Source organism: Ictalurus punctatus, chromosome 6, assembly GCF_001660625.3.
Source record: "Ictalurus punctatus breed USDA103 chromosome 6, Coco_2.0, whole genome shotgun sequence".
NCBI classification, from domain to species: domain Eukaryota; kingdom Metazoa; phylum Chordata; class Actinopteri; order Siluriformes; family Ictaluridae; genus Ictalurus; species Ictalurus punctatus.
The window spans coordinates 23,375,191-23,400,187 of record NC_030421.2 but is presented as its reverse complement, the minus strand read 5'-3'; the positions used below and the strand labels follow the sequence as shown (position 1 = coordinate 23,400,187).

The 24,997-nt window shown below is 37.8% G+C and overlaps 1 protein-coding gene across 1 annotated transcript in view; it reads right to left on the bottom strand.

The window, feature by feature from the left end:
- myo3b (myosin IIIB) overlaps positions 1–24,997 on the bottom strand; it is a 78,950-nt gene that overhangs the window by 38,931 nt on the left and 15,022 nt on the right. The window contains exons 8-21 of the mRNA XM_047155982.2: positions 23,452–23,619; positions 20,471–20,555; positions 19,339–19,455; positions 17,862–17,966; positions 15,035–15,118; positions 14,588–14,790; positions 14,371–14,469; positions 14,156–14,270; positions 11,010–11,136; positions 10,611–10,821; positions 9,602–9,749; positions 7,705–7,858; positions 7,459–7,547; positions 7,228–7,357 (exon numbers count right to left, since the gene is read on the bottom strand). Of these exons, the coding sequence (XP_047011938.2) occupies positions 7,228–7,357; positions 7,459–7,547; positions 7,705–7,858; positions 9,602–9,749; positions 10,611–10,821; positions 11,010–11,136; positions 14,156–14,270; positions 14,371–14,469; positions 14,588–14,790; positions 15,035–15,118; positions 17,862–17,966; positions 19,339–19,455; positions 20,471–20,555; positions 23,452–23,619 (1,835 nt within the window). The remainder of the gene's footprint in view (positions 1–7,227; positions 7,358–7,458; positions 7,548–7,704; positions 7,859–9,601; positions 9,750–10,610; positions 10,822–11,009; positions 11,137–14,155; positions 14,271–14,370; positions 14,470–14,587; positions 14,791–15,034; positions 15,119–17,861; positions 17,967–19,338; positions 19,456–20,470; positions 20,556–23,451; positions 23,620–24,997) is intronic.

Genomic DNA, 24,997 nt, shown 5'->3' with positions numbered 1-24,997 from the left:
AACCTGTGTATACCTTTCAGCATTGATGGTGCCTTTCCAGATGTGCAAGCTGCCCATTCCATAGGCACTAATGCACCCTTATACCATCAGAGATGCAGGCTTTTGAACTGAGCGCTGATAAAAAAAAAAAAAAAGCTGGATGGCCCCTCTCCTCTTTAGTTTAGAGGATGCGACGTCCATGGTTTCCTAAAATAATTAAAAAATTTGACTCATCTGACCACAGAACAGTTTTCCACTTTGCCTCAGTCCATTTTAAATGAGCTTTGGCCCAGACAGCAGCGTTTCTGGATCACGTTCACATATGGCTTCTTCGTTGCATGATAGAGCTTTAACCAGCATTTGTGGATGGCAAGGCGAACTGTGTTCACAGACAATGAGTTCTGGAGTGTTTCTGAGCCCATGCAGTGATTTCCATTACAGAATCATGTCTGTTTTTAATGCAGTGCCGCCTGAGGGCCTGAAGATCACGGGCATGCAATATTGATTTTCACCCTTGTCCCTCGCACACAGAGATTTCTCCAGATTCTCCAAATCTTTTGATGATATTATGTACTGTAGAGGATGAGATATTCAGAGTCTTCTCCATTTTACATTGAGGAACATTATTCTGAAACTGTTCCCCAAATTGTAGATGCAGTTTTCCACAGATTGGTGAACCTCTGCTCATCTTTACTACTTTTTATATCCAATCATGTTACTGGCCTGTTGCCAATTAACCTCCAGCTGTTTCTTTTTAATAACACTTACTTTTCCAGCCTTTTGTTGCCCCGTCCCAACTTTTGGGAAGTGCCAATCGGCCTACAGTATGTCTTTAAACTAAATAAAAATAAACCTTTTGAGAGAAGAATTCATTATATATACACATTACATAATACTCCAAGAGTGATGCTTCACTTAGTGCTTCTTTTTATTATTAACACTTAGTATTAAATAGAAAGTGGAAAAGTAAAAAGTGTGATGTGGTTTCATAAAAGTGAAATAAAATAAAATAAACAATAAAACTAAATTAAATGAACACAAATTAAATTTAAAAAAACTTTTAAACTAAATAAATTACAAATTAATTACTTTTGTTTTGTCATTTGTGTGTGTTTTAGATTAGTTTGGACAATGATGGCTAACAATTCTACCTAAAAAAAAAAAAAAGTAATATAAATAAATAAAATCACACTAAATCCTAAATGAACTAATTTAAACTGATTTTCCAGTAAGACCTGAGAATAACAAAAATCAGCATTAGTTTAAAATATGATGCAGTACTGTCATATGGCGGATCTAGTTATTGTACCTCACCGCAAGACACTCCAAACAGTGTGAGGATGTGATCGAGCTGGCCAAGAAAAAGTTTAAATACAGTAGCACTGTGACCATCTGCACTTATCGGACCTACTGAATACATGCAGAGACCTATAGAGATCTATTGTTGCCTAGATCAACATCCCCCTCTTATAGAGATAGATGAGCATTTCAGTCTCCATCTATACTGTACACCAACATCCCTCTCTCTCTTTTGATCTATATCAATAGATCTCTCCATCTTCTCTCCGCAGATAAGCAGCTCATATTTGTTATAATGAATTAGTAAGACTGGGAGAAGCATTCAATATGTCATTTCCTTTTTTCATGCCACACACGCGAAAAGGCTTTCTGCAGAAAGGAAAGCTGACAGCACACTTACATTACTGTCATATATATATCAGTAATTTTGCATTGTATAGACAATTTATTCCTATTTCTGTATCTAAGGACTTAAAGCAAAATTATGATCTAGGATCCTGTATTGCTTTTTGCTTTAGTGCAATGTTTACAGAAATATCTAGAATGTAATACTCAAGACAATTCAATACAGTCTTGTGTCCAATTTCTTGAAAAAGGTTAAACAGCAAACCAGATCTGTGTGTGCATGTATGCTGCTTTCTTCCACTAGGTCTGTCTGTCTGTCTGTTAAGGCACAATTCTGTGAAAGAGGATGACACCCATCATCTCTACTTCACGTGTGCTGCTTCTAGCAAATGCTGACAACACAAAGAAAGAGAGTGAGTGAGTGAGTGAGTGAGACAGCATGAGAGAGAAAGAAAAAAAAAGCCCTTCCCTGGCATCTGTGCATTCACTTTGAAAATTAAGCCCAGCAAGATTCCTATAGAAAAAAAAAAATCTCAAGCTGGCACTTGTATTGAGTTTCTATTGACAAGAATAGTCAATGTGCCCTGGATTAAAAAGCAATCCCTCGTTCAATATGACACCTCTCTGCTCGCTTTCATCAGAGGCTGTGTGCGCCTTGTACATCAGAAGGCCAGACTCTGGCTGTCGACACAGGGGACAATCAAAGTTGTCAGACAGCAGCCGTTACAAGCTGACTTCTGCTGAGGAGAGCTGCTAGATATCACTCTCTTCTCACTCGCTCGAGCATGCTTTCTTTCATGGCCTTGATCGCACTCAAGCCCCTTCGTCATTTTTAAATAAATATGAACTATTCTTAAAAATCAAGTCAGCAACCAGGCAAATGAGATTGTTCCACTGCCTCCTTTCCACGTCAGTATCCCGTGCTTCGAGGCCAGAGGCATTTTGAACAGCATGTTTCACTGTCAGGGAGCATCAATCAGTGGAGCAAGAGCACGCTGTAATGGGCTTTGGATGCTTGCCACAGCTTTACTTTATCAAGAGATGTTCTGACAGCTGACAAAAGTGTGACTGTTTTCTCCATATCGCAGCAGAAACGCAACAAAAGATTCTGCAGAGCTGCTACGGACATGAGATTGGGGTTAAATATTTATTTAGCGCCCTGTTAAGGTTATCTTACCTGAAATGATCTAAGTACAGGTGAACAAAAAAAAAAAAAAAAAGTAAAAAAAGTTTTTTTTTTTTACATCAGGGTTCTCGGTGTAGTCACTAACTAAGCAGATTCAGACTTGGCACTTTTTGGATTTTTGAGGGATATGGTATGAATAAGCCAAAGCACACATCTTCAGAGTATAAATACAAGAAGCAACTGGCTATTCAAACTATGTTCATCTACAGGGTGTCCCAAAAGTCTCCTTACATTTTCAGATAGCCTTTAATGATGCCTTGACAAAAGAAGAACGTATTGAAATCATTCTCATGGCTGGTTCCGGAAGCTGTTGCAAGTTTGTGATGGACTTTAACAGAAATTAAGGCAAGCACATCACACAACAATGTTGCCAAATTTATTAACAAATTCAAAAAGACTGGAAGTGTTGCAGACCAACCAAGAAGTGGACCTCCATGAACATACTCTCACGAAGGCACAGCCCACGTGGTGCTGGCAAAAATATTCCCCTATGTAGGAAGACTTTTGGGACATTCTGTAGTCATAAACATTTACTATATTATAATTGTACATGTAGTGCTTGTGTCCTGAACTCATGCCTTACAACTTGTCTTGAATGTGTACATCTTTAAAGACTCAACATGGACTATGATAACAATAGTCAAAATTTGAGTATTGTTATTTTTGTAGAACTTTCACTGACATGTAATTGGACTTCTACAGCCTACTTAAATTAATTAAGGCAAAAAGATTCCCCCTGATTAACTAAATCATCATGGGTGGCAACATACACAGGGAAGTCCATTAAGGACTCGACTTTGACTTGACTAGCAACTTAGGGGCGCACGGTGGCTTAGTGGTTAGCACGTTTGCCTCGGGGGTTCGATTCCCACTGTGGCCCTGTGTGTGTGGAGTTTGCATGTTCTCCCCGTGCTGCGGGGGTTTCCTCCGGGTACTCCAGTTTCCTCCCCAGTCCAAAGACATGCATGGTAGGCTGATTGGCATGTCCAAAGTGTCCGTAGTGTATGAATGGGTATGTGAATGTGTTATGTGATTGTGGGATGGATCCTGCGATGGATTGGCACCCTGTCCAGGATGTACCCCGCCTCATGCCCCATGCTCACTGGGATAGGCTTCAGGATCCCTGTGACCCTGAAAAGGATTAAGCAGTATAGAAGATGGATGGATCTAGTAGCAACTTAATGATTTTGAACTTGACTTTGGATGTGAGGATGAGATAATGCAACTCAACTCAACTTAAGGATGACTTGACTGTGATACTGGCACACGGTGTAGGTGTTCTTTTAAGAAATGTGATTTTGTTGCCTATATTTTTGTTCTGTATGGTTATGTAATGACCCAACTCCAAATTATAAAACTTTTTTTTTTATTTCCTGCTATGAAACTTCAGTCTTCACACAATACAAACACGACTCTATTCCATCTAACAACCTTTACATTTTTCTTCTAATATACAGCTGCTTAATGTAAATCTATACTGAGGTCTTACTGTAGAATATAATATTTTATATATATATATATATATATATATATATATATATATATATATATATATATATATATATATATATATATATATATATTTTTTTTTTTTTTTTTATGACCGCAGGCCGGGAGAGCAGATCCCACAGAGCATCTTAGAACAGGGCCAACCCAAACATACCGATCTGCCTGATCCACGGATGTGCTCAGGCTTCAGGGGAATTTGTCCATGCAAATATAATCCATTTCCTGTGACAAAGCCATGCCACATGGACAGGCCTCAGCCTCAACAATGAAGCTCTGAAGGGGAGGACTGATTAAAGCTTAGTTTCATTTCTAAACACTGAAAAGGTTTTCTTGTGTTTATGGTTATAACACTGTGTATGGTCTGGTTACAAGATATTCTGTGTATATTCTGGACTTCACAGCGAAAAAGTACTATAGCAGTTGTTATAGTATATATATTCAACAGCTAATGATTTCGCAAGCCCTAAAGGAACTGAATCAGATGCGTTATGTGTTGGATGACAATATATCGGTATAATTACAATAAATTATTGTACATCTGTTTAATTAAAAATAATTTTCTGTTTATTGAGTAATCAAGAGGTCTGAGCACACAGGGCCTCATCTATTACTGTTAACTTATAAGCTACAATAAACACCATTAGGCATGTAGTCTGGTATTTTTATAGGACAGGGATCCCTCAATATGCTACCCCTGTTTATAACAATACTACTACTACTACTACTACTACTACTACTAATAATAATAATAATAATATGAAGAGGAAGAATTATATTGTATACACATGTGTGGAAACTACTTGATTTATTGTTCATTAGTTCTTCAAAATCATTTTTTTGTGTTATTGAAAATTAATACTTGATATTTTTACATAATTACATTGAAAATAAATGTTTTTTATTTTTACACCTTTTTATTTAGACCGTCAAAGTACTCCCTAAAAATCATGAAATTAATTTTCTTCTTTCATGCAGCCAATGATTCTATGCTATACATCATCCAAATGGGCTCAGTTTGCATCTAATCATACCACTCAGGTGCTGTGATCTTCTAATGCTACACACTTCCCTGAACAACCTAGTTCTGCATCTACGTTATCTACATCATCCCTGTCTGTGTATGACAGACAGCTAATGGCCAAAATAAATAAATAAATTGATGGAAAATTAGAAGCTTTGACAGAAAGTGAATGTTGACACATTTTGCACAGTCTTGCTGAGAATCAGTCATCCAGACTGCCCCCTAGTGGTAGAAAGCAGACTACAGGAGGAAGCCTGTCAGTGAAGCAAACACCAGCAGGCGCAGAAAGATTTGTATTAGATCCTGCAGATAGCTGCAATTCCACAGATAAGAGGAGAAAGCTACAAAATTGGGTATAAACATATGCAAATTAAATTCTCCTCATATTTTGGCCTGAAGATCAAAAATCCTAATCTTGCTGATATTTGTAACATAAAAGGAAGATGCTGTTTCTACTGGTTTGTATCAAGATGAAAAGTCAGCCAGCTATGATGAGCACGTATAAGTATAAGAGTGGACAACCACATACACATTAAGGTGGTGGAGGAGCGCAGCAACTGTTATATTATCATTGCATTTATGCATACACTGAACAGGAGTGAACTATTCTCATCTATGCAGCTGAGCTGATCTATGCATGCATGCACGGTCACATGGGTGCACACACAAAGGCAAGTGCGCACATAGACGAGAGAGAGAGAGAGAGAGAGAGAGAGAGAGAGAGAGAGAGAGAGAGAGAGAGAGAGAGAGAGAGAGAGAGAGAGAGGTTTTCTTTTTTCTCTCCATTAAGAGTAGAAGAATGACTGCTTTCAATTCTGCTCAGACAAAACACACTCAAGGATACTGAAAGGAGATGGGAGGCAAATAATTGCTTATCTACAGAGGAGAGTGAAATACATAATTAAACGCTCTGCTTCCTTCTTCCTCACTAAATCTAGTAGCTGAGGCCTGGAAGCCTACCTAGTGGCTGACATTTTTTTTAAGCACCTCACTGGCAGTACAATGATAAAGAAAAAAGGAGATGCACATGCTTTATAAGAGCTTTAAATAGTGGCATCTCATCCGCTGGGTGTTTGAAAACCTTATCGCTGGAACATCCCAAATCAGGAGAGATAGAGACAAAACAGCAGGAAAGCGAGGGGGAGTTCTTGGTGAAAATGAAAAGATCCTTCTATTCTTCTATCCTACTAGTTCTCCACCCAGTGATCAGCCACACAAGAGAAGGATTTCTAGTTAAGTACAATAGAGAGAGTGAGAGACAGAGAGAGAGAGAGAGAGAGAGAGAGAGAGAGAGAGAGAGAGAGAGAGAGAGAGGTTGAAAAACCTCTACCAATCCATTAGCATCATTTGACAGTACAGTTGTGTGAGCTGTCTATAAAAGTGTTGTCCTCAGTCTGACCTTTACCACAGGTAGAGCAACACACTCAAAGTGTGATTAATGACACATTCCAAATATTCTTCTAAACAGCGTTTTACAATCCTCCCCAAAAGTGTTTGACCTCTTCAGAGTTTTAGCTGAGATTGACCTCTAAGGGGTGAATGAGAGGTGTGAGAATGACACAGTATTAGTGTGGCTGTGGTGATTATATTAACATTATACTAAGTGGATCCCATACTAAGTGGTGGAGTTCTCTGTAGACATTCATCACTTTAGTGCTAACCAAAGTTTCTACAGTATCATGCCTGGTTTAAAAAACAAAGAAAAACCAAGAAAAACTTTTTGACCAGGTAAATACCTTCCCTTTTTTTTTTTTGCTGACCCCCAATTTCAGTAATCATGGAACATCATTAAAAAAGATAATGGCAGGAAAGTAGGTCAAACTGGGACTTTTGACACCACATGATTTACCATTTAACCAATTTTGTGTGCCAGAGTTATGAGACATACCAGTTTTGGTGAGAGGATTAGAGAACAGCTGCTGTAGCAATTTGTTCTCAGATGTTCTCAAAAGAACCATGATGTCTGCAGGGAGAGTGTCTCGGTTCTTCTCCAGAAAACCATTCACACTGTATAACACCTTCAAGAACACACCGTCCAAATATTAGGACATGTACTGATTTGAAAAAAATGCAGATTAGAGAAAATGAAGTGGATTTGCATTCAGTAAATATGCATTACCTTTCCAGCATAATGCTGAATTCCAAAGCATAACTCCACACGCTTGGGTCTCCAGAAGTACTTGTACCGTAGGTTGTCTTCAAACTTATCTTGAGGTTAAAAAAAAAGAACATGAGAACTAGACTGTTTCTATTAAAGTATTAATTACAGCCTGTAGGTCATTTGTAATATACGTCACAACAACATAAAAGGAAGGAAGTTATTAGTAAAGGCAGAAAATGCTCTGAGCTCTGTGCAGTGCGTTACCAACGAGCGTTTGGTCCGTTGCCTGAGGGAAACGGCTCTCCTCATCCAGCAGTGAGAGAAGCCCCATTGGTTTTTGCAGGAACATGTCCAAAATCGGTCTGTTGTCCTCATACTCCACCAGACTGGCATCTATCGCCTCACTCTGATACTCCATCTGAGAAGCACGTACAATACTAACCGACAGACATCAGCACCTTACAACATGCAAGCACAAATAGCTCAAATAGGTGGGTAGAGCTTCACTGAACCACAACAAATGATCACTCATTCATTCATGTAACTGCTTCAGCTTGATCAGCCTCTAAAATCGCAGAATAGCAAAAATACATATTTAAAATTGGAATCCAATCGAGAAGCCAACTAATAATACAAATATTGTCATACTATTACAACAAGATTATGCAAACAAAACCATTTGCTTCAGCCTACTCTTCTGCAGATTAATTGTGATGGGCTTCTGCAACCCCTTCTCATGTTTTAATCAGAGCTGTGGAATAGCAGTGCAGTGTGTTTATCACTAAGGAGGAGTGGTGTGTGTTAAATCACATCGCCATTCAGCTCTATAATGAACTTCATTAATGCTGCTGTTAGTAATGAGGAAAATTATGCAGTCAGGCTTCCAGGCCAAATGCTTACACACACACACACACACGCACACGCACGCACACGCACACGCACACACACACACACACACACACTTACTTAATGGACAAGAAATTAAGCAAAAACAAATGACACTTAATAAAAATGGCATTAGCAACAACTTGTGGACTATTCTGTGGATCTGTAAATATTGTAATATTACCTACAGGAAATAGTTTTAGCAAACTAATTTAATTATTGGAGGAGTTTACAGCTATAATAAGAGCACTGTATGTTGTACTGTAGAGGAAATACTGAGTTAGGAAAGGAAAGGAGAGAGGCACAGAGTAAGAGAGAGAGAGAGAGAGAGAGAGAGAGAGAGAGAGAGAGAGAGAGAGAGAGAGAGAGAGAGAGAGAATAAACGAGCCTCGCTGTTGATAATAACGGTGCATCTGAGGTGCCTAAATCCCTCTTCAAATACATTACATTTGTGCTATACTGCTTAACACTACACTAAATGGTGTACAGTTACACGCTGTCTCTAATAAATACAGTGTGAAATGTTATGACATCAATGGAGAAAATGTGATATCCTGAAAGGTGTGGTATACTTAAACACTGCCATTTCTGTGTACAATTGTGAATACACATTGTTGATCATACATACTGTATGAGTACCCTCAGGCCAGTAACCCGAAAACACTTCTCAATAACACTGCAGGCCTGGCCCGGCTCAGACCGTTTGTTAGCTACACTTTCAACATACGTTTACATTGTTCCAGAGAATTTCCGTAAAATTGGAATGTCACAACAATGTGGTCTCCCTTCTTAAGCTAAAGATACACACACCCCAGTAGCATGTACCATATATATATATATTACTATTAACGTGTTTGAAAATTAGGCTTAAGCCTAATTTAAGGTTTCCCAAGCACTAAGCCCCTTGCTTGCCATCTGTATCAGTATCTGGAAAACCAACAATCTTTCCAGTCACACATGTTTGTGTTCAAGTCATCTACATTCTGAACCGTAATTTTCCATGGAAATGTACAATTTCCACACTTGTTGATTAGATTGGCACACAAATGACAAGCTGTATTTGACACACTTTAAAAAAATATTTGAACAAAATATGATATGTGGTATATGTTTCTACACAACTTTATAAAAGGAGACTGAACAGATATGCCTGAAGCTCTGAGGTCATTCAGTTGAAATGATTAAGATCACAATCACAATAAAAGCTATGTTAATACACAACCTGATCAAAAATGCACGTTAATGCAGGGTTTAAAGAGAGCTCCAAGTGTCTCACCTGTTCAAGAGCAAAGATGTGCTGGTTGAAGTAGAACTGAATCTGTTCATTGGCAATGTTTATGCACAGCTGCTCAAACGAGTTCTTCTTAAAGTTCTCAAAACCGAAGATGTCCAAAATGCCCACGTACATCCCACTCTCTGCAGCGCTTCAAACATAGAGAACAGACACCCTGTTTTTACATTATACCACACAGGTCACGTAGCATTACAGACTTTCTGCACAAGCAATAAAATTTCATAGCCTCAAAAAAAGCAAACAACCTAAACACGGTATACAGGAGTGCTTAATTTGAGCTAACAAGGGATTCATACCCTGCCTGAAACACAACATTTGACTGCGAAACATACCGGTTTTTAAAGGTCACCTTCTGCCATAGTTAACAGTTATTAGTGGCAATAAGGATGAAAATGGGAAAGATTGGAGTGGAAATGGGTGCATATGGATTTTGTGAAACAGACTGGAAGGCATTAGAGTCTCTGACATGTCCACACGCTGCTATCTGAAGGGATTCTCTTGGATCAATGAACTGCCTCTTATTCTCCTTCTGAAGTCTGTTTAATCATCTGAATAATATTTTCTCAATGCAACTCAATATCAAAAATTTATAGAAACCTCATTTTCATTGTGCTTTTCTCCACTTGCTCTGGCAATTAATATTCTGCAGTCTGTGTTGGATGAAATGGAGGTCACCTTTAAGATGGAGAAACTGTGCATACCAAACTTTATTCAGGGAAAGATCTGTAGAGCCAGAACGCAACAGAATGCTTTCACAAATAGAGCACAGGGTTTAAGACTCTGTACTGAGAAAGACACCAATAACTACATTCTGAACTCTTTGCTGTTCATCTGAAAAGACTGGATATTTCACAGTTTTAGTAAATCAAATAACTGAACAGATTTAAATCTGGGGCAGTGGTGGCTCAAGTGAGTCTATTTTAAACTGGATGGAGCTGATTAATATCAGTAAAAAGTGACTGGCTGTTAACCGGTTTTTAAATTCACTTACCAGCTTTTGATGTCCGGCTGTAGAAGGGCATTAATACGGTTCACTATCCAGCTGAAGAGTCTGCCATAGAGGGCCTTGGACATGGCATCCCTCACATCAGTAGCCTTGTCCACTGTGTTGGTGCGGATTATGGTCTCGCCACGTGTTACCACACAGTGAGAGGTCAACGCCTCCTGCAGCTCCTCTGCTCCTATACACAGCAGAACCGCTGCTGCAAAGGGCCACAAAGCATGTCAATAATAATAATAATAATAATAATAATAATAATACAATAATATAGATATGTACTAAATATCCATACAAGATAAGAATAATCGGATCTGTAAACCTAAAGAGTTGAACAGATCTGTGTATTTTCTTGCTTTCAAGGCACATGTTAACATATTTTCAAGCTCTCACCATTCTCTAAGGCCTCAGAGTTCGGCACTTCACTCTTATCAGTTTGGTGTTGAGAGGTGGTGGAAGTAAACTCAATATTTCCAGTGTTTAAAATAGCAGCCAAGATTCTGTATACAGAATTCACTTCCTGTACAAGTAGAACAATATATTTCAGGTAAACATAAATGATAAAAATATATTTTCAGAGTTATCATTAAAAGGTTAAATGGCCTTAATGTGAGTCTCAAATGTGTGTACGCAAGTCAGTATATACACTGAAGCATAATAAAAACTGACAGTTTGGAGACACTGTGAGCATGCATGTTCATTTAAAGACAAGCACACCTACAATTAACCATGTATGTAGGTGTGATTTTGATTTGGATCAATAAAATGTAGCGTAATTAAATTGTGCTTCTTAATATTTCTGCATAGCTGTCCTTTTTTTATCATAGTAGGTGTCACAAATTAAATTATGACAATGTATAATATATAATGTCATATGTTCAATGTATAATAAATGTGACAAGAATACCGTTTAGTTTTTGATGCTAGAAAATCCAGCTATTGTGTGAAAGTTCTTCACATTTCACATGTATATTTCTGAAACTCAGCTACTCATAATTGGCATTCCACAGGGGTCAGATCTGGGTCCACTGCTCTTTTCAATCTACACTACATCTCTAGGGCAGGTGATTGAGTCTCATGGCTTCTCATATCATTGCTGTGCTGATGTGGGACATCTCGGTCTGGATGAGGGAACACCACCTTAAGCTCAACCTGGCAAAGTCTGAGCTTCTCATCATCCCAGCCCGTCCCTCAATCAACCACAACCTCACTGTACAGCTCGGCCCAACCACACTCAAGCCAACCAGGATGGCCAGGAAACTTGGGGTGTTTCTTGATGACAGCTTGACCTTTACAGACCACATCTCAACAACTGCACAGTCCTGTAGGTTCATCCTGTACAACATCAAGAAAATCAGACCCTACCTCACCGAACAGGCTACACAGATACTAGTCCAGGCTCTTGTTATCTCAAAACTGGACTACTGCAACTCACTACTCTCAGGCCTCCCAGTCAGCTCCATCAAACCCCTTCAGATGATTCAGAATGCAGCAGCACGTCTCGTTTTCAACTAGCCCAGGAGAACCCATGTCACACCCCTCTTTATCTCCCTCCACTGGCTTCCCGTAGCCGCCCGTATCAAATTCAAGGCCTTGATGCTCACCTACAAGACCTTGTCTGGATCAGCACCCTCCTACCTCAACTCTCTCCTTGAGGCCTACGTTCCCTCACGCAATTTGCGATCAATCAACGACCGACGCTTAGTAGTGCCTACTCAGCGTGGCTCAAGGTCCCTTTCAAGAACATTTAAACTAACTGTTCCTCAGTGGTGGAATGAACTTCCAACCTCAACCTGGACCACAGAATCTCACCATCTTCAAAAAACAGCTAAAGACCCACCTCTTCTGTGAACACCTAACCAACCCATAAAAAAAAAAAAAATTAAAAATGAAATAAAATTTAAAAAAATTTACTCTGGCACGTACACCTGTACTCTGCACACTTTGCTTCTTCTGGAGCTCAATTAACCGATCATGTATTGTTCTCTGCTTGATATATCACTTTGCTTGTATTTTCTCATTTGTAAGTCGCTTTGGATAAAAGCGTCTGCTAAATAAAATAAATGTAAATGTACCTGTTGTGCATTGGAATAGACAAGAGAAATTATGGCATATAGCCTTGCTGGTACAATCCTAGCTGAGAAATATAAAATATCCCCAAATTCTCTCTGAAAATAACAAAGAGCCAAAAAAATCAGAACTTCAACTTAGGCCCCAGCTGATAGCACAAATGCTTGAATACAGTTTTCATTAACCGAGATCTGCCGATCAGCTATAAGGCACAATCTACTCCAACAAAGAGACATACTGTAAATAATGCTGAATTCATTAACATATCAAAACTCAACCACAAACTTGTTTGTAGCTCCTATGAGAAGTGTGAATACATTGCACTTGTGGATTCCCCCCCATAAACATTTAGATGCTTATGCATGCATGGTCAAAGCTGAGAGTAAATATATGCGAACATCTAAGCAAGATTAGATAAATCTCACACTTTGCACAGAAAAGTTCAGATGGACAATTTACACTCCAGTGTGTGCATATGCACTGTTGATAAATGAAGGCCCAGGCCTTGTAATAATAATAATAATGATAATAATAATAATAATAATAATAATAATCAACTTTTTATATTTTTATTTTATAGAGCACCTTTAAAAGCAGCTTCTCAAAGTGCTGTACACAAAATAAACAGTACATAGCCAATTTTTAAAAATAATAGTAAACACCAGCAAGCAAATGCTAGTTTAAAAAAGTAGGTATTGAGTTGAGTTTTAAAAATGTCATAGGTCTGAGCTTCCTTAAGTTTGAGAGGTAGAGATTTCTGAAGGGAAGGAGCATAGACAGAAAAAGCCCCAACACCTATAGATTTTAAGCGAGTTTGTGGAAGAGTCAACAAATTAGACTGTGAGGAGCACAGTCTGCGATTTAGGGTGTAAGGGATTAACAACGCAGCAGAGTTTTGAACATATTGGAGCTTATTAAGTGTGGATTTCGAAACTCCGGCTGAAAGGGCGTTACAGTAATCTATCCGAGAGACAACGAATGAGTTAATCAGTTTTTCAGCTAAAGAGAAATGCAGCATTGGGTGCAGTTTTTCTATATTTCTGAGGTGAAAAAAGGATGCTTTAACAGTGCTATGTAGAAAAGAATCAAATGTAAGACTGGTATCAAACTGACTCCAAGGTTCCTCATTTTACTTTGAGTCCCCAAAACAAAGCCATCAACAAACAGGGACAGTGGACCAGCTTTGAGAATTTGATGACGAGAACCTATAAGCATAACTTCGGCTTTAACGCTATTCAGGAGAAGAAAATTATTACTCATCCATGTTTTTAAGTAAATAAACATCAAGGTTTTCCCCAGATTTTGAGTGTATATAGATTTGGGTATCGTCAGCATATAAAAGTGATAATGGAGACCGAGCGATCACATCAGATGCTCAAGTGGAGATAAATAAAAGAACTTGTAACAGTTCATTCTCCGGAACATATTTAAGTGGTTTTACTATGAGTTAACAAATCAGCATATCACACCTCTTCTGAAAACCCTATAATGCGGAAGCAGTCTTGAATGGCATCAAACTGGTCCTTATATAGTTGGCTGGACACAATGTCCTGCATCACTTTACCATTTGCACTGTCAATGTATCTGAAAAAAAAAAAAAAAGAAGTTCATACACTCAACATCATCTGTGCTTTTATGCACATAAAATGTTGTGTAAACAATATATGTTCGATCAGTCTCAAACCTGGGAGCTGTTTTCTCTGGTAATCTGTATTCCTTCAGACTGTCTTGGTGATAAAGGCCGGCATATATGTAATAAAATATGTGGAAGTTTTTTTCCCCTCTGCCAAAAAAAATGTGAGTATTGAGTACTAGTAGGGAAATAGTAAACCATATCTATGCTAGCATTAGAGAAAGAACTAGCTCTTTGCTATAGCAAGATTGGTTAGAATGACACTCACGTGGCCTGTTTGATGACTCGTGATTTTTCCAGCAGGTACTCAGAGATCTTCGCGCCCATGACGGCGCCAGTGGGTGTAAACTTCATCTCCAGGTACTTCCCAAAGCGACTGGAATTGTCATTAATAGCCGTGCATGCGTTACCAAATGCCTCCACCAGAGGATTCACCTGCAGGATCTTTTCCCGAAGTGTACGGTTATTAGCCTACAGAGGGAACAATGCATCGGTAGAGAGTGACTATTTGACGATTTTAACACTCGCATCATTATGGAGGAGGATTTCTGGGTAATGTACTGGATATACATTCTTAAAATACTGTAAAATGTGTAATACATACTGTAAAACAGCAAAATCAATGAAACCTGGAATCAGTACCTCTGTGAAACATTCAGTATCTCTCTCATTTAAAATAGTGTCCGTTTATACAAAGAACACCAGTGTGTCATACCTTTCCCAGAAAAGTGAGATGCTGGACGATGAGGTGAGCGCTCTCGGTTTTGCCTGCTCCACTTTCTCCACTGATGATTATACACTGAGAGAAAAAAAAAATGACACATCGTCCTGTCTCAGTAAACTCCAAATCAAACTCGTTCAATTAACTAAAGATTTGTCAATGTACATCTAAAACATCAAGACACTGACAGATCTTGTACTTTGTCAGCTCCAGAATTATTGGCATCTCTCAAGAGAACAGACAAAATGGCTACATACAATAAAATTGAAAATAATTGCAATTTTTATTTAATGTAATTTAATAACCAATGGCATTTAATTTAATGACCAAAACCTGGTTACCAGGAGGTAAACATTTCTTTGTAAATAGATTTTTCGGTAGGATAATGACTCCAATCACACATAGCATTAACATAGATGTTGGACACAAAAGATATGAAGATGTTTTCAATGGCCATTTCAGACTCCAGATTTTAATTATATTCAAATCTGTCATTTGAATTGAAGACAATCCACATGAACAAAATTACGAACATAAAGGGTCTTGAAATGCTGTTCATTAAAAAGCCTTTTACATCTGTGTTCAACATTACAGGCCTTGTAGGGCTTAGGGCTATTGTTCATTCAAAGGAAGGGTTTGACTAAGGGTGTTTCCAAAACATTAAAAAAAAGCTGCCTGTGATGTTGTATTCAGAGACAGGAAGGCATTGGGTCATATCCAAATCATAGAATGCTGTTTTCAGAGGCACCTTCATCTGAGAAATTTTTGAATGCTGCATACAGCCTGGTCAGAATTATTGGCACCCCTGAATTGTAAGTACAGAATTTAGAATATATTCAGAAATAAATGCAAAATGAACCACTTTTGTATAAATCAGAATATTTTAATAACATATCCAATAACAAGTGAAATTAAAAATACAGATAAAAAAATGTATGCTGGACCCAATTGTTGGCACACTTTACTAATATTTGGTTGCAGAACCTTTGGCAACAATGACAGGCTCAATGTTTCTAGTAGCCATCTAGACGTTTCTTGCACCTGTCTGCTGGTATTTTCTTCCACTCTTCCACTGCTATGCATTCAAGCTCTTAAGTTTGCAGGAGTCCTTTTCACAATGGCAGATTTCAGCTCTCTCCAAAGGGTTTCAATGGGATTTGGGTCAGGACTCATTGCTGGCCAATTTAAAACACTCCATCGTTTCCTTTTCAGCCATTCTTTTGTGCTGTAAGATGTCATTCTTTTGTGCTGTAAGGGTCATTGTCCTGCTGAAAGACCAAAGACCTTCGCCCCAAATCTAGTTTTCTAGCACTAGGTAACACATTTTGCTCTAAAATTTCTTGGTAATCTTCCAATTTCATCATTCGTTTGATACAATCACTGCCTCCAGTACCAGAGGCAGCAAAGCAGCTGCACAGCATGATAGAACCACCATCATGTTTTACTGTAGGTGAGGTGTTCTTTTCCTTATGGGCTTCATTTCGATGCCTGTAAACAAACTGATGCACTGCATTCCCAAAGAGCTCTACTTTGGTTTCATCTGTCCATAGACCATTATCCCAGAAAGACTGTGGCTTATCTATGATAGATTTTGCAAACATTACGCTTGCCTTTTTGGGCCTTTATTTCAATAGTGGTTTCCTCCTTGACCTTTGCCCATGGAGCCCTACTTGGTTCAGTGTGTGGCATATGGTACAGGCTGAAACCACCACTCCAGATTGCTCCAGGTCAGCCTGAAGCTCTTTAGATGTCTTGCGTGGTGTTTTATCCACCGTTCGCACCAACCTTCGCAGACTTTTCTCATCGAGTTTATTCTTCGCTCCTCATCCTGGAAACGTTTTAACAGTTTTGAGACTGAAATCTCTTACGATCTGTTGAAACAGGAATTTCAAGGACTTTAGTGATTGCCTTGTGGCCTTTGGAACTGTTATGTTTTTGGATAACGGCATTTCTGATGCTCTCAGACAGCTCTCTTGTCTTCGCCATTGTGGAAAAAGAAACTGGAAACAATCCCCTTTTTATGTAGTAAAATCATCATTCATTGGTTAAATCAGGCCATGTGAACACCGATAATTAAGCACAGATGAGTCCGATTCGTTTTTTCTTTTGTTTGAGGAACCAATTTAAATCTATAAAAAGGGTGCCAATAATTGTGTCCAGCACACACAATGTTTGTCTGTATTTTTAATTTCACTATATGAAAGCATTTTGTTGTTTTTTTTTCAATAACTTTGGACATGTTATTAAAATTTTCTGATTATAGAAAATTGGTTCATTTGCATTCATTTCTGAAGATACTCTAAATTTTGTACTTACAATTCAGGGGTGGAAATAATTCTGACCAGGACTCTACGTGTATCTTTTGCTGTCCTACATATCCCATAATCCTGTATGTCAGACAGGTTGTAAAATATTCCCTGAAGAAAATCTGTGGGAGAAAGAGGTCTGTGGACAAAGTAGTTATTTCTGAATACTCATTACTATATTTTAGTTCTAGCAAAAAATGGCTGAAAGAATATATGCTCTGTTGTCTATATAATTGATTGTGTATATCCTTTATTCCGTCACACCTCATTGGCTTTATGGTTAGTGACCATTAGCATATTTCAGTAACCTGGCAACATGATGCCTTCAAAGCCAGTCTCAATTATATTTATTACAGCTATCTCCATAGATATTGAAGCACTGTCTTATAAGATAACTGACTGTTTCAGAAACAACTTACATATTAAATTTAGATAACTTCTGTTCTCTGTTCATAAAAGGGGCCTATAATTCTGGAGTTGGTTGTAGACAGGTATGAAACCCTACTGGTGGATACCTGGTCTTTGCAGAATGTCACCATCCCTTGGTAAGCTGCATCAGCAGTGGCAAATATATGGGGAGGATTATCTGAGCGCTTTGCTCCATGATACAGCTTAGAGAACTGCACAGAACAAGGAAAAGATGAAACCTTTCACATCAGTAAGTACTGACCAGTTGAAAGTTGTCTCATGTGCAGTATGTTAACCAAATGAAGTATATACATATACACAGTGTCCTCCACTAACATTGGCACATTTGGTAAATATGAGCAAAGGCTGTTAAAAATTGACTTTTGTTTAACCTTTTGAGCTTCAATGTTCAAAATTCACGAAAATACTCTGCAATCATGGATATCAAACAACTGCAAACACAACAGGTTTATCAAACAGAAAAAACTTTGATAAATATAGGTGTGCAACAGTTATTGGCATCCCTATGAACTATATGAATAAATGTATATGAATACGAGAAAAATATATTTGAAGTATTTTCCCATTGACATTTTACATTTTTTAGTACACTTGGGTGACTAGGAACTGGAATTTGTTCAACCATGACTGCCTGTTTCACAGGGGTATAAATATGAGGTAACACATAGGTCAAATTCCCTTAGTCATTCATAACAATGGGTAAGACCAAGGAATATAGCTGTGATGTGTGGAAAAAGGTTGTTGAGCTTCATAATATGGGAAGTGGCTATAAGAAAATAGCAGAAGTAATGAAAATGCCAATTTCCACCATCAGGGCAATAATTAAGAAGTTCCAGTCAATTGGAAATGTTATGAATCAACCTGGAATTGGACATGTGAAAAGGATGGTTGGATTGACCAAAAAATAAAAATAAATCAACAGAAAAATGGTTTACTGACCACAAAATCAAGGTCCTGCCATGGCCATCCCAGTTCCCTGAGTTGAAACCATAAAAAACCTGTGGGGTGAACTGAAGAGTCCACCCCACATGTGAATCCACCTGCATGGAACTAAAAATTTGAAGGATCTGGAGAGATTCTGTATGGAGGAATGTTCTCAGATCCCTTGCCCTGTATCCTCCAACCGCATCAGGCATTATAGGAGAAGAGCTGTTATCTTGGCAAAAGGAGGCAACACAAAGTACTGACCAAAAGGGTGCCAATAATTGTTGCACACACATATTTAACAAAGAGTTTTTTTTTATATAAACTTGTGTTTTGTTTGCAATTGCTTGATATTCATGAAAGCAGAGTATTTTTGTGAATTTTCTGAACAAAAGACCAAAACATTAAACAATAAAGACAGTTTTTCCACAGCCTCCTTTGCTCATATTTACCAAGGGTGCCAATATTAGTGGAGGGTACTTTATATATATATATATATATATATATATATATATATATCCTAAACTCCATTAGGCTCTATACACCTTACTACAGCCAATACTAGAGGATATTTAAACTAGCTGAAAGACTGATTTTCATCTGAGTTTAATCTCTGTGTTTAGCGTGCTGTGCCAGAACCTGTGGTGAATAGATTTTCAGAGCCTGGAATGGGTTCACAGCAATGAGGATGTCTCCAACATAGGTGTATATCTGCAGTTCTTCATAGCGCCTCTGGAGATGTGTGATTATAGTTTCCTGTGTAAAGCAAATCAAGAACATCATATTATAAGTGACATGAAATGCATTACAGCAGACGTATTCAAACTTTTCCCCCATGAGGCCCACATCCCAGTTCTTGAAGAACATGCAAACAGACCGTGTGTATTAAATCACTGTGCAATTATCATTAACATTATTTGTAAAGTTTTAAATTAAACACTCCATTGTTCTTCCCCCACCCCAGTCAAAATTTTCAGCCATGGACAAAATGTGTTAAAATTTTTTAAAACACTCTAAACATTCTCCATTTACCCACACGAAAAGTGAGGGTACTTCACACACCTTGATCACAGACCAAAACATTACTAATGTGAAATGGGGGGAAGGGGGCGGGGCTTCCAGAGAGGTCTGTTAATATCCATGAGCTCAGAAGGTTGATAGGCTCATCTGCCATTTTTATTATTCAAATCAACAGCTCTTTTGTCGTATTTTGGAATACATGTGCATCTCAAAAAATATAAATCTCAATCATAGATATATCATAATATAATAAGAATATCGTGGAAAACACCCCCCCCCCCAATAATTTAATTTAAAAAGTGGAACTTTCATAGATTCATTACACATGAAGTGAAATTTTTCAAGCCTTTTTTTCTAATATTTTGAGATACTGGATTGTTGATTTCCATGAGCTGTAAGCCATAATCATTAAGTTTAAAACAAAAAAAGCCTTGAAATATTTTACTTAATGTGCAATGAATCTAGAATATATGAAAGTTCCACTTTTTGAATTAAATTTCAGAAAAAATTAACTTTTCCATGATATTCTAATTTTTTTTTTTTTTTTTTTTTAAAGATGCCCCTGTATGTTCCAGTGTATTCTGGTAGTGCTCATAAACAAAGTTATGTCAAGATTAGCAGATCTGATACACACTTTAAACCTTTTTTGTTGTTGCTATTTTCCAAGTCACCAGCATCCCCCCTGCAATTCCTTCAAGAGGACTCAACAGTAAATGATTGTTCAGCACATTAAGTATAAGGTAAATCAAACCTCATCTAAAGCCTCCAGGTTCACCAGGTCATCATCTGGAAAACTCTCAATCAGCAGTGTTTTGCGTGTATTGATCCGTTCATGTCTATAAAGATAGGATTATAACTCAATTATAGTTCCAAAATGCAATCAATGCATACATAAAATCAATGTCATATTGAGTAGAGTGGTCAAGTCCACATGGGTTTTGTAGTTGTTACAGAGTTTACCCTGGTATGAAACAGGAAATTAGCTGAGGACCAGCTGGTCCCATTTGCAAAAACAGAACAAAGCCCTACGGCCTTCAGCTAGTATAGTGTGAGGATATGCTTCACTGTGATCAGAGGAAACAAAGAGAGAAGGACAGAGACAGAGAAATGCTTCGCAATGGAAAATGTGTGTGTGTGTGTGTTGCACTGCATGATCTAAATAGTGCACTGCAAAATACAAGCCCATCTAAAGTGAAAATATCTTGAATATGGCCAAATCTATCTAGTATTACATATTACAAGATTGCAATAAACCAAGTATAAGTTCATTAATCCTTACCTCTAGAAGGTTTTTTTTTTTTATAGTAATTTCAAGTTTTACAAATTTCTTGTTCTATTGACAACTATTTATTTATAGAAATAAGTAAAAATATCTGCTAATAGAATAAGAAAAAAGTCTAGAAATAGTTCAAATACTCTTATACATGGTTCAGAGTAATGTCATAAAAGGAAATAGTAAATAATTTGGACTATATTGAAGATATTTTCCCAACATTTTTCTCACTGTGAACAATACCACCTATTCTTTTACATGTCTAATGAATGATGTCTTATGTCTAAGAACAACAGTCCAAGATGGAACTTGTGCATTTCCTGAAATTTACAGACATCATCATTAAACAATTTAAAGGTGCAGTTTATAATGTTTAAAACTATATCGTGACCTATTATTTTATATAATTTCATTAGACACCTAAAGAAAAATAGGATCTGCAATATTGCTGTGCAGTTAATATGGGCAACTTGTTTTCCTATAAAGGCATCTGTTTTCATATTTCTGGCCCTGAAATAAGTTCCACCCAAGCTGGATCAGAGCTGCTCAGTTCTGCACCTTTTCTATAAAAGGCAACTCAGAAGTTGTTTCAAGTCAAGTCAAGTGGGTTTAAGTCAGCTGTATATTTCTACCATATACAGCTGGTACAGTACACAGTGAAACAAAACAACGTTCCTCCAGGACCATGGTGCTACATAAAACAACACACTATCCACATGAGACGACACAGAACTAAATAAGATCTACACATTTCTAAATAAAAGTGCACTTGCAAACACCACAAGATAGCACATAACTACTAAAACAGGACAATGGGTAGAGTAAGTGACAGTGTAGCACTGACCAGCACACAGTTCTAGTGTGGATGTGTCAGATATAACATGTAGTGCCAAAAGAATAACATTATAATAAAAAACGCTGTAAATGTAAACATAACACACCATGACATAGAATATAGTGGATTAACTTTTATTGCATTTATTGTGGTCGCAGCCAGGTAAAGAGTATAATAGTCACAAAAAAATGTATATATATCAGCTTTTTGTTTAAAAGGGGTGAAACGGTGTAGGGGGTTATTTAGGGGAATCGTCCATCAACGTCTTAATTACATTTGTGATTCACCTCACAGGGACAAGACAGCTCTAAACATTTCAAACCACTCCTTTAAACAATTATTTCGAAAGTGATGTACAGTCTACACAGACACACATACTTAAAGTATATTTATTTTTGCTATAAGTGCAAAGAATATTTATTTTGCTGTAAGAGGAATCAAAAGAGCAAGTATATATCTGCTGTCCTGTGTAAATCTCATTCGCCGGTGACAATACCCTGTCTCACTGTTCAAAAGCAACGTCATCTACTGCACATTGCCCCGTGACCTCTGACTACAACCCCAGCACGTGACAGTGTGTGCATGTTCTCATCAACTTTTTTTTTTTTTTTTACCTCCCTAAACTGTTCTCTGACTTCAGTATCTATACTGGGAGAGCAAAGGCTTTTCTTTTACAAGCCTATAATCTTATTAGGTCTTTCTCTGGTTGTCATTCTATCTGTCCGTCTCACACTCTCTGGAAGGATAAAAGCAAAAATGTCCTGCAAGGAAATAATAGGCATGTTTACTGGGTCTTCAGGTCAGTCTTAACCTGCCTCTTTCAAACTGAAGTAAAAGCTCCTTGTAAAAACATAAGAAAACAAGACTACAGAACTTGACAAAATGAGAGCTTGTTATGGTCCATATATTTATATTTCTTCAGTGATTAAATGAAGATAACATGCAGTATATCAGCTTCCTAAAATAAACGAATAACATAACATAACTATCCTTGATCACACACAACCCACAAATACTGTGTCTAATGCACTCTTCAAAGTAGTACTCGCTATAGTTGTTGATATTAAGCTCACCACTAATTAACTCTCCGGTGAGTGTCTAATGGAAACAGAGGGTAAAGTTATAAACTACCCTGCTGTAAAATACAATTAGTGCTACCAGTGAGTCTGATTAAAGCAAACAAGCATCCTCACATCTAGACCATATATTTACATTCTCTTCACTCAAACACACTGGACCGGTTTAATATTGACAAGCAGTGCCTCTGAATCATATAGCATTCTGCCCCCTATTGGCTATAAAAAATACAACACCATCTGAAGTACACTCAACGTTCAATATTAAGATCAGACACGAAGAAGACACATAGTGAAGAAGTGTCAAATGAAAAAGACAACAGTTACTAAAGTGGAAAAACGACCCATTTACAATTAAAAGCCATACATTCATCTAATGTGACATTCTGAAGAAAGTCATTTGATTTTGATATCAACTTAATAGTTAGAATGAAAGCATTTAATAATCTGTTCATTTCTCATAAAGGATCTAAAAGAAGGACATGCAAGTGGTATTTCAAGGCATACTGTCTAACCTTTGGGTGATATATGGGGAAGAAAACACATACTTGGTCCTGGTCCTGGTCTTGATCTTGGAGCCAGCGTTCTGTTGGTCCTGTACGAGAGCTGAGAGCTGTTTCCTGAGCGCAGCATCTTTGCCATGAGCCGGCTTAATAAACGGGTGTTCCAGCAGATGGGTGACTGAAGGACGTGCCTCGAAATCTTTTATCAAACACCTGGAAGACAAAGAGAAATAACAGTCTAGTGAAAAGAAAAGAAAATAACTGAATGTTGAGATTAATCAGAGAATGTGATATGAAACAGTCCTTGTCATGTTTGCAGAAGCTTGAATAAAATATGAACATTTTACAAGATGTACTAAGTCACCTGTGCATCCTGCTGTGGCCCGAGTCAGATCAAGAATGGAGCAGGTTAGTGGTTCATAGAACAACTTAAGACACACACTCCCTATATCTTTTGCAGAAACAGTGGTGGGGGGGAGCACAGCACCAGATAAGCTCCTGGACAAATGTGCTGCTCTCCCTATGTACAATATACAATCATTTCTCACACTAATGGTACAGTGCATATGCTGTTTGAACATCTATGTTGTTACATCCTTACAAATCATGAAAATGTTCATCATATGGAGGAGGAGTTCTCAAAGTTGTGCAGCCTGGGATGCCTTTAACTGTATATAACACACACACCAAAAAAACAAAACAAAACAAAAAAACCTTCATATCCCCTCAGTACAAATGCCAGTTTCTCTTAAAATTCTTTCCACTGAAAGAATGCAGTTTTATGGAAAAAGTGTCCATGTGGTTATTGATATAAATACAGGAACTCAAAAATAAATACAATAACATTGATAATGGTGGTCCATTATTTCGGCCATCAAAAAAAATGAATTTAAAAAAAGTTCAGTGTGCACCCCATGGCTAGGACCCCACCTAGAGAAGCATGGATTTAAAGGACATAAATACAGTAGAGGAGTAATTTTTTGACTCTAATATGTATATAAATATGCAGCGAAATATATTCTAAGCAATACTACCTTGGTGAAGCCAGCATATTTGGCATGTCTACTGGATCCCAACATTGCCCTACAGTAGCACAATATCAATACTAGAAGGACTGAAGTAAGACAAATCACAGGCATCTAAATCACACTATTTTAATTGACACTGAAATTCAGCCTGATTGCCTGTCACTTCCACTATTTCTGAATGTGCCATTAGAACATTACAGCTCCACCATTAGCGCTGTGGCTTTACCAGCAGGGCCGTGCTGATACGAAAGACGAAGCTGTTCCACGGCACAATTACCGACACTGCTGATGCATTTATTAGCCAGGAACAACACACTCCTACAATTAGAAGAGGGAGGTGTCCAATAAACAGCCTGCACCACCTGATAACATTGTCTGCTTTCCTCTAACTAAAGCTCTGTGCACACACATTGACTGATCCCCATTTTTCTGTAATTCATGGGTTTAGAGATTGAAGGTGTTATTTATAAAAAGCCTCTTTAGAAGAAGAATTGCATTTGACAAAAGACCACAACAGACAATGTCTTGTTTCTCAAGCGACTGCAAAATTTTTTACCTTCTAT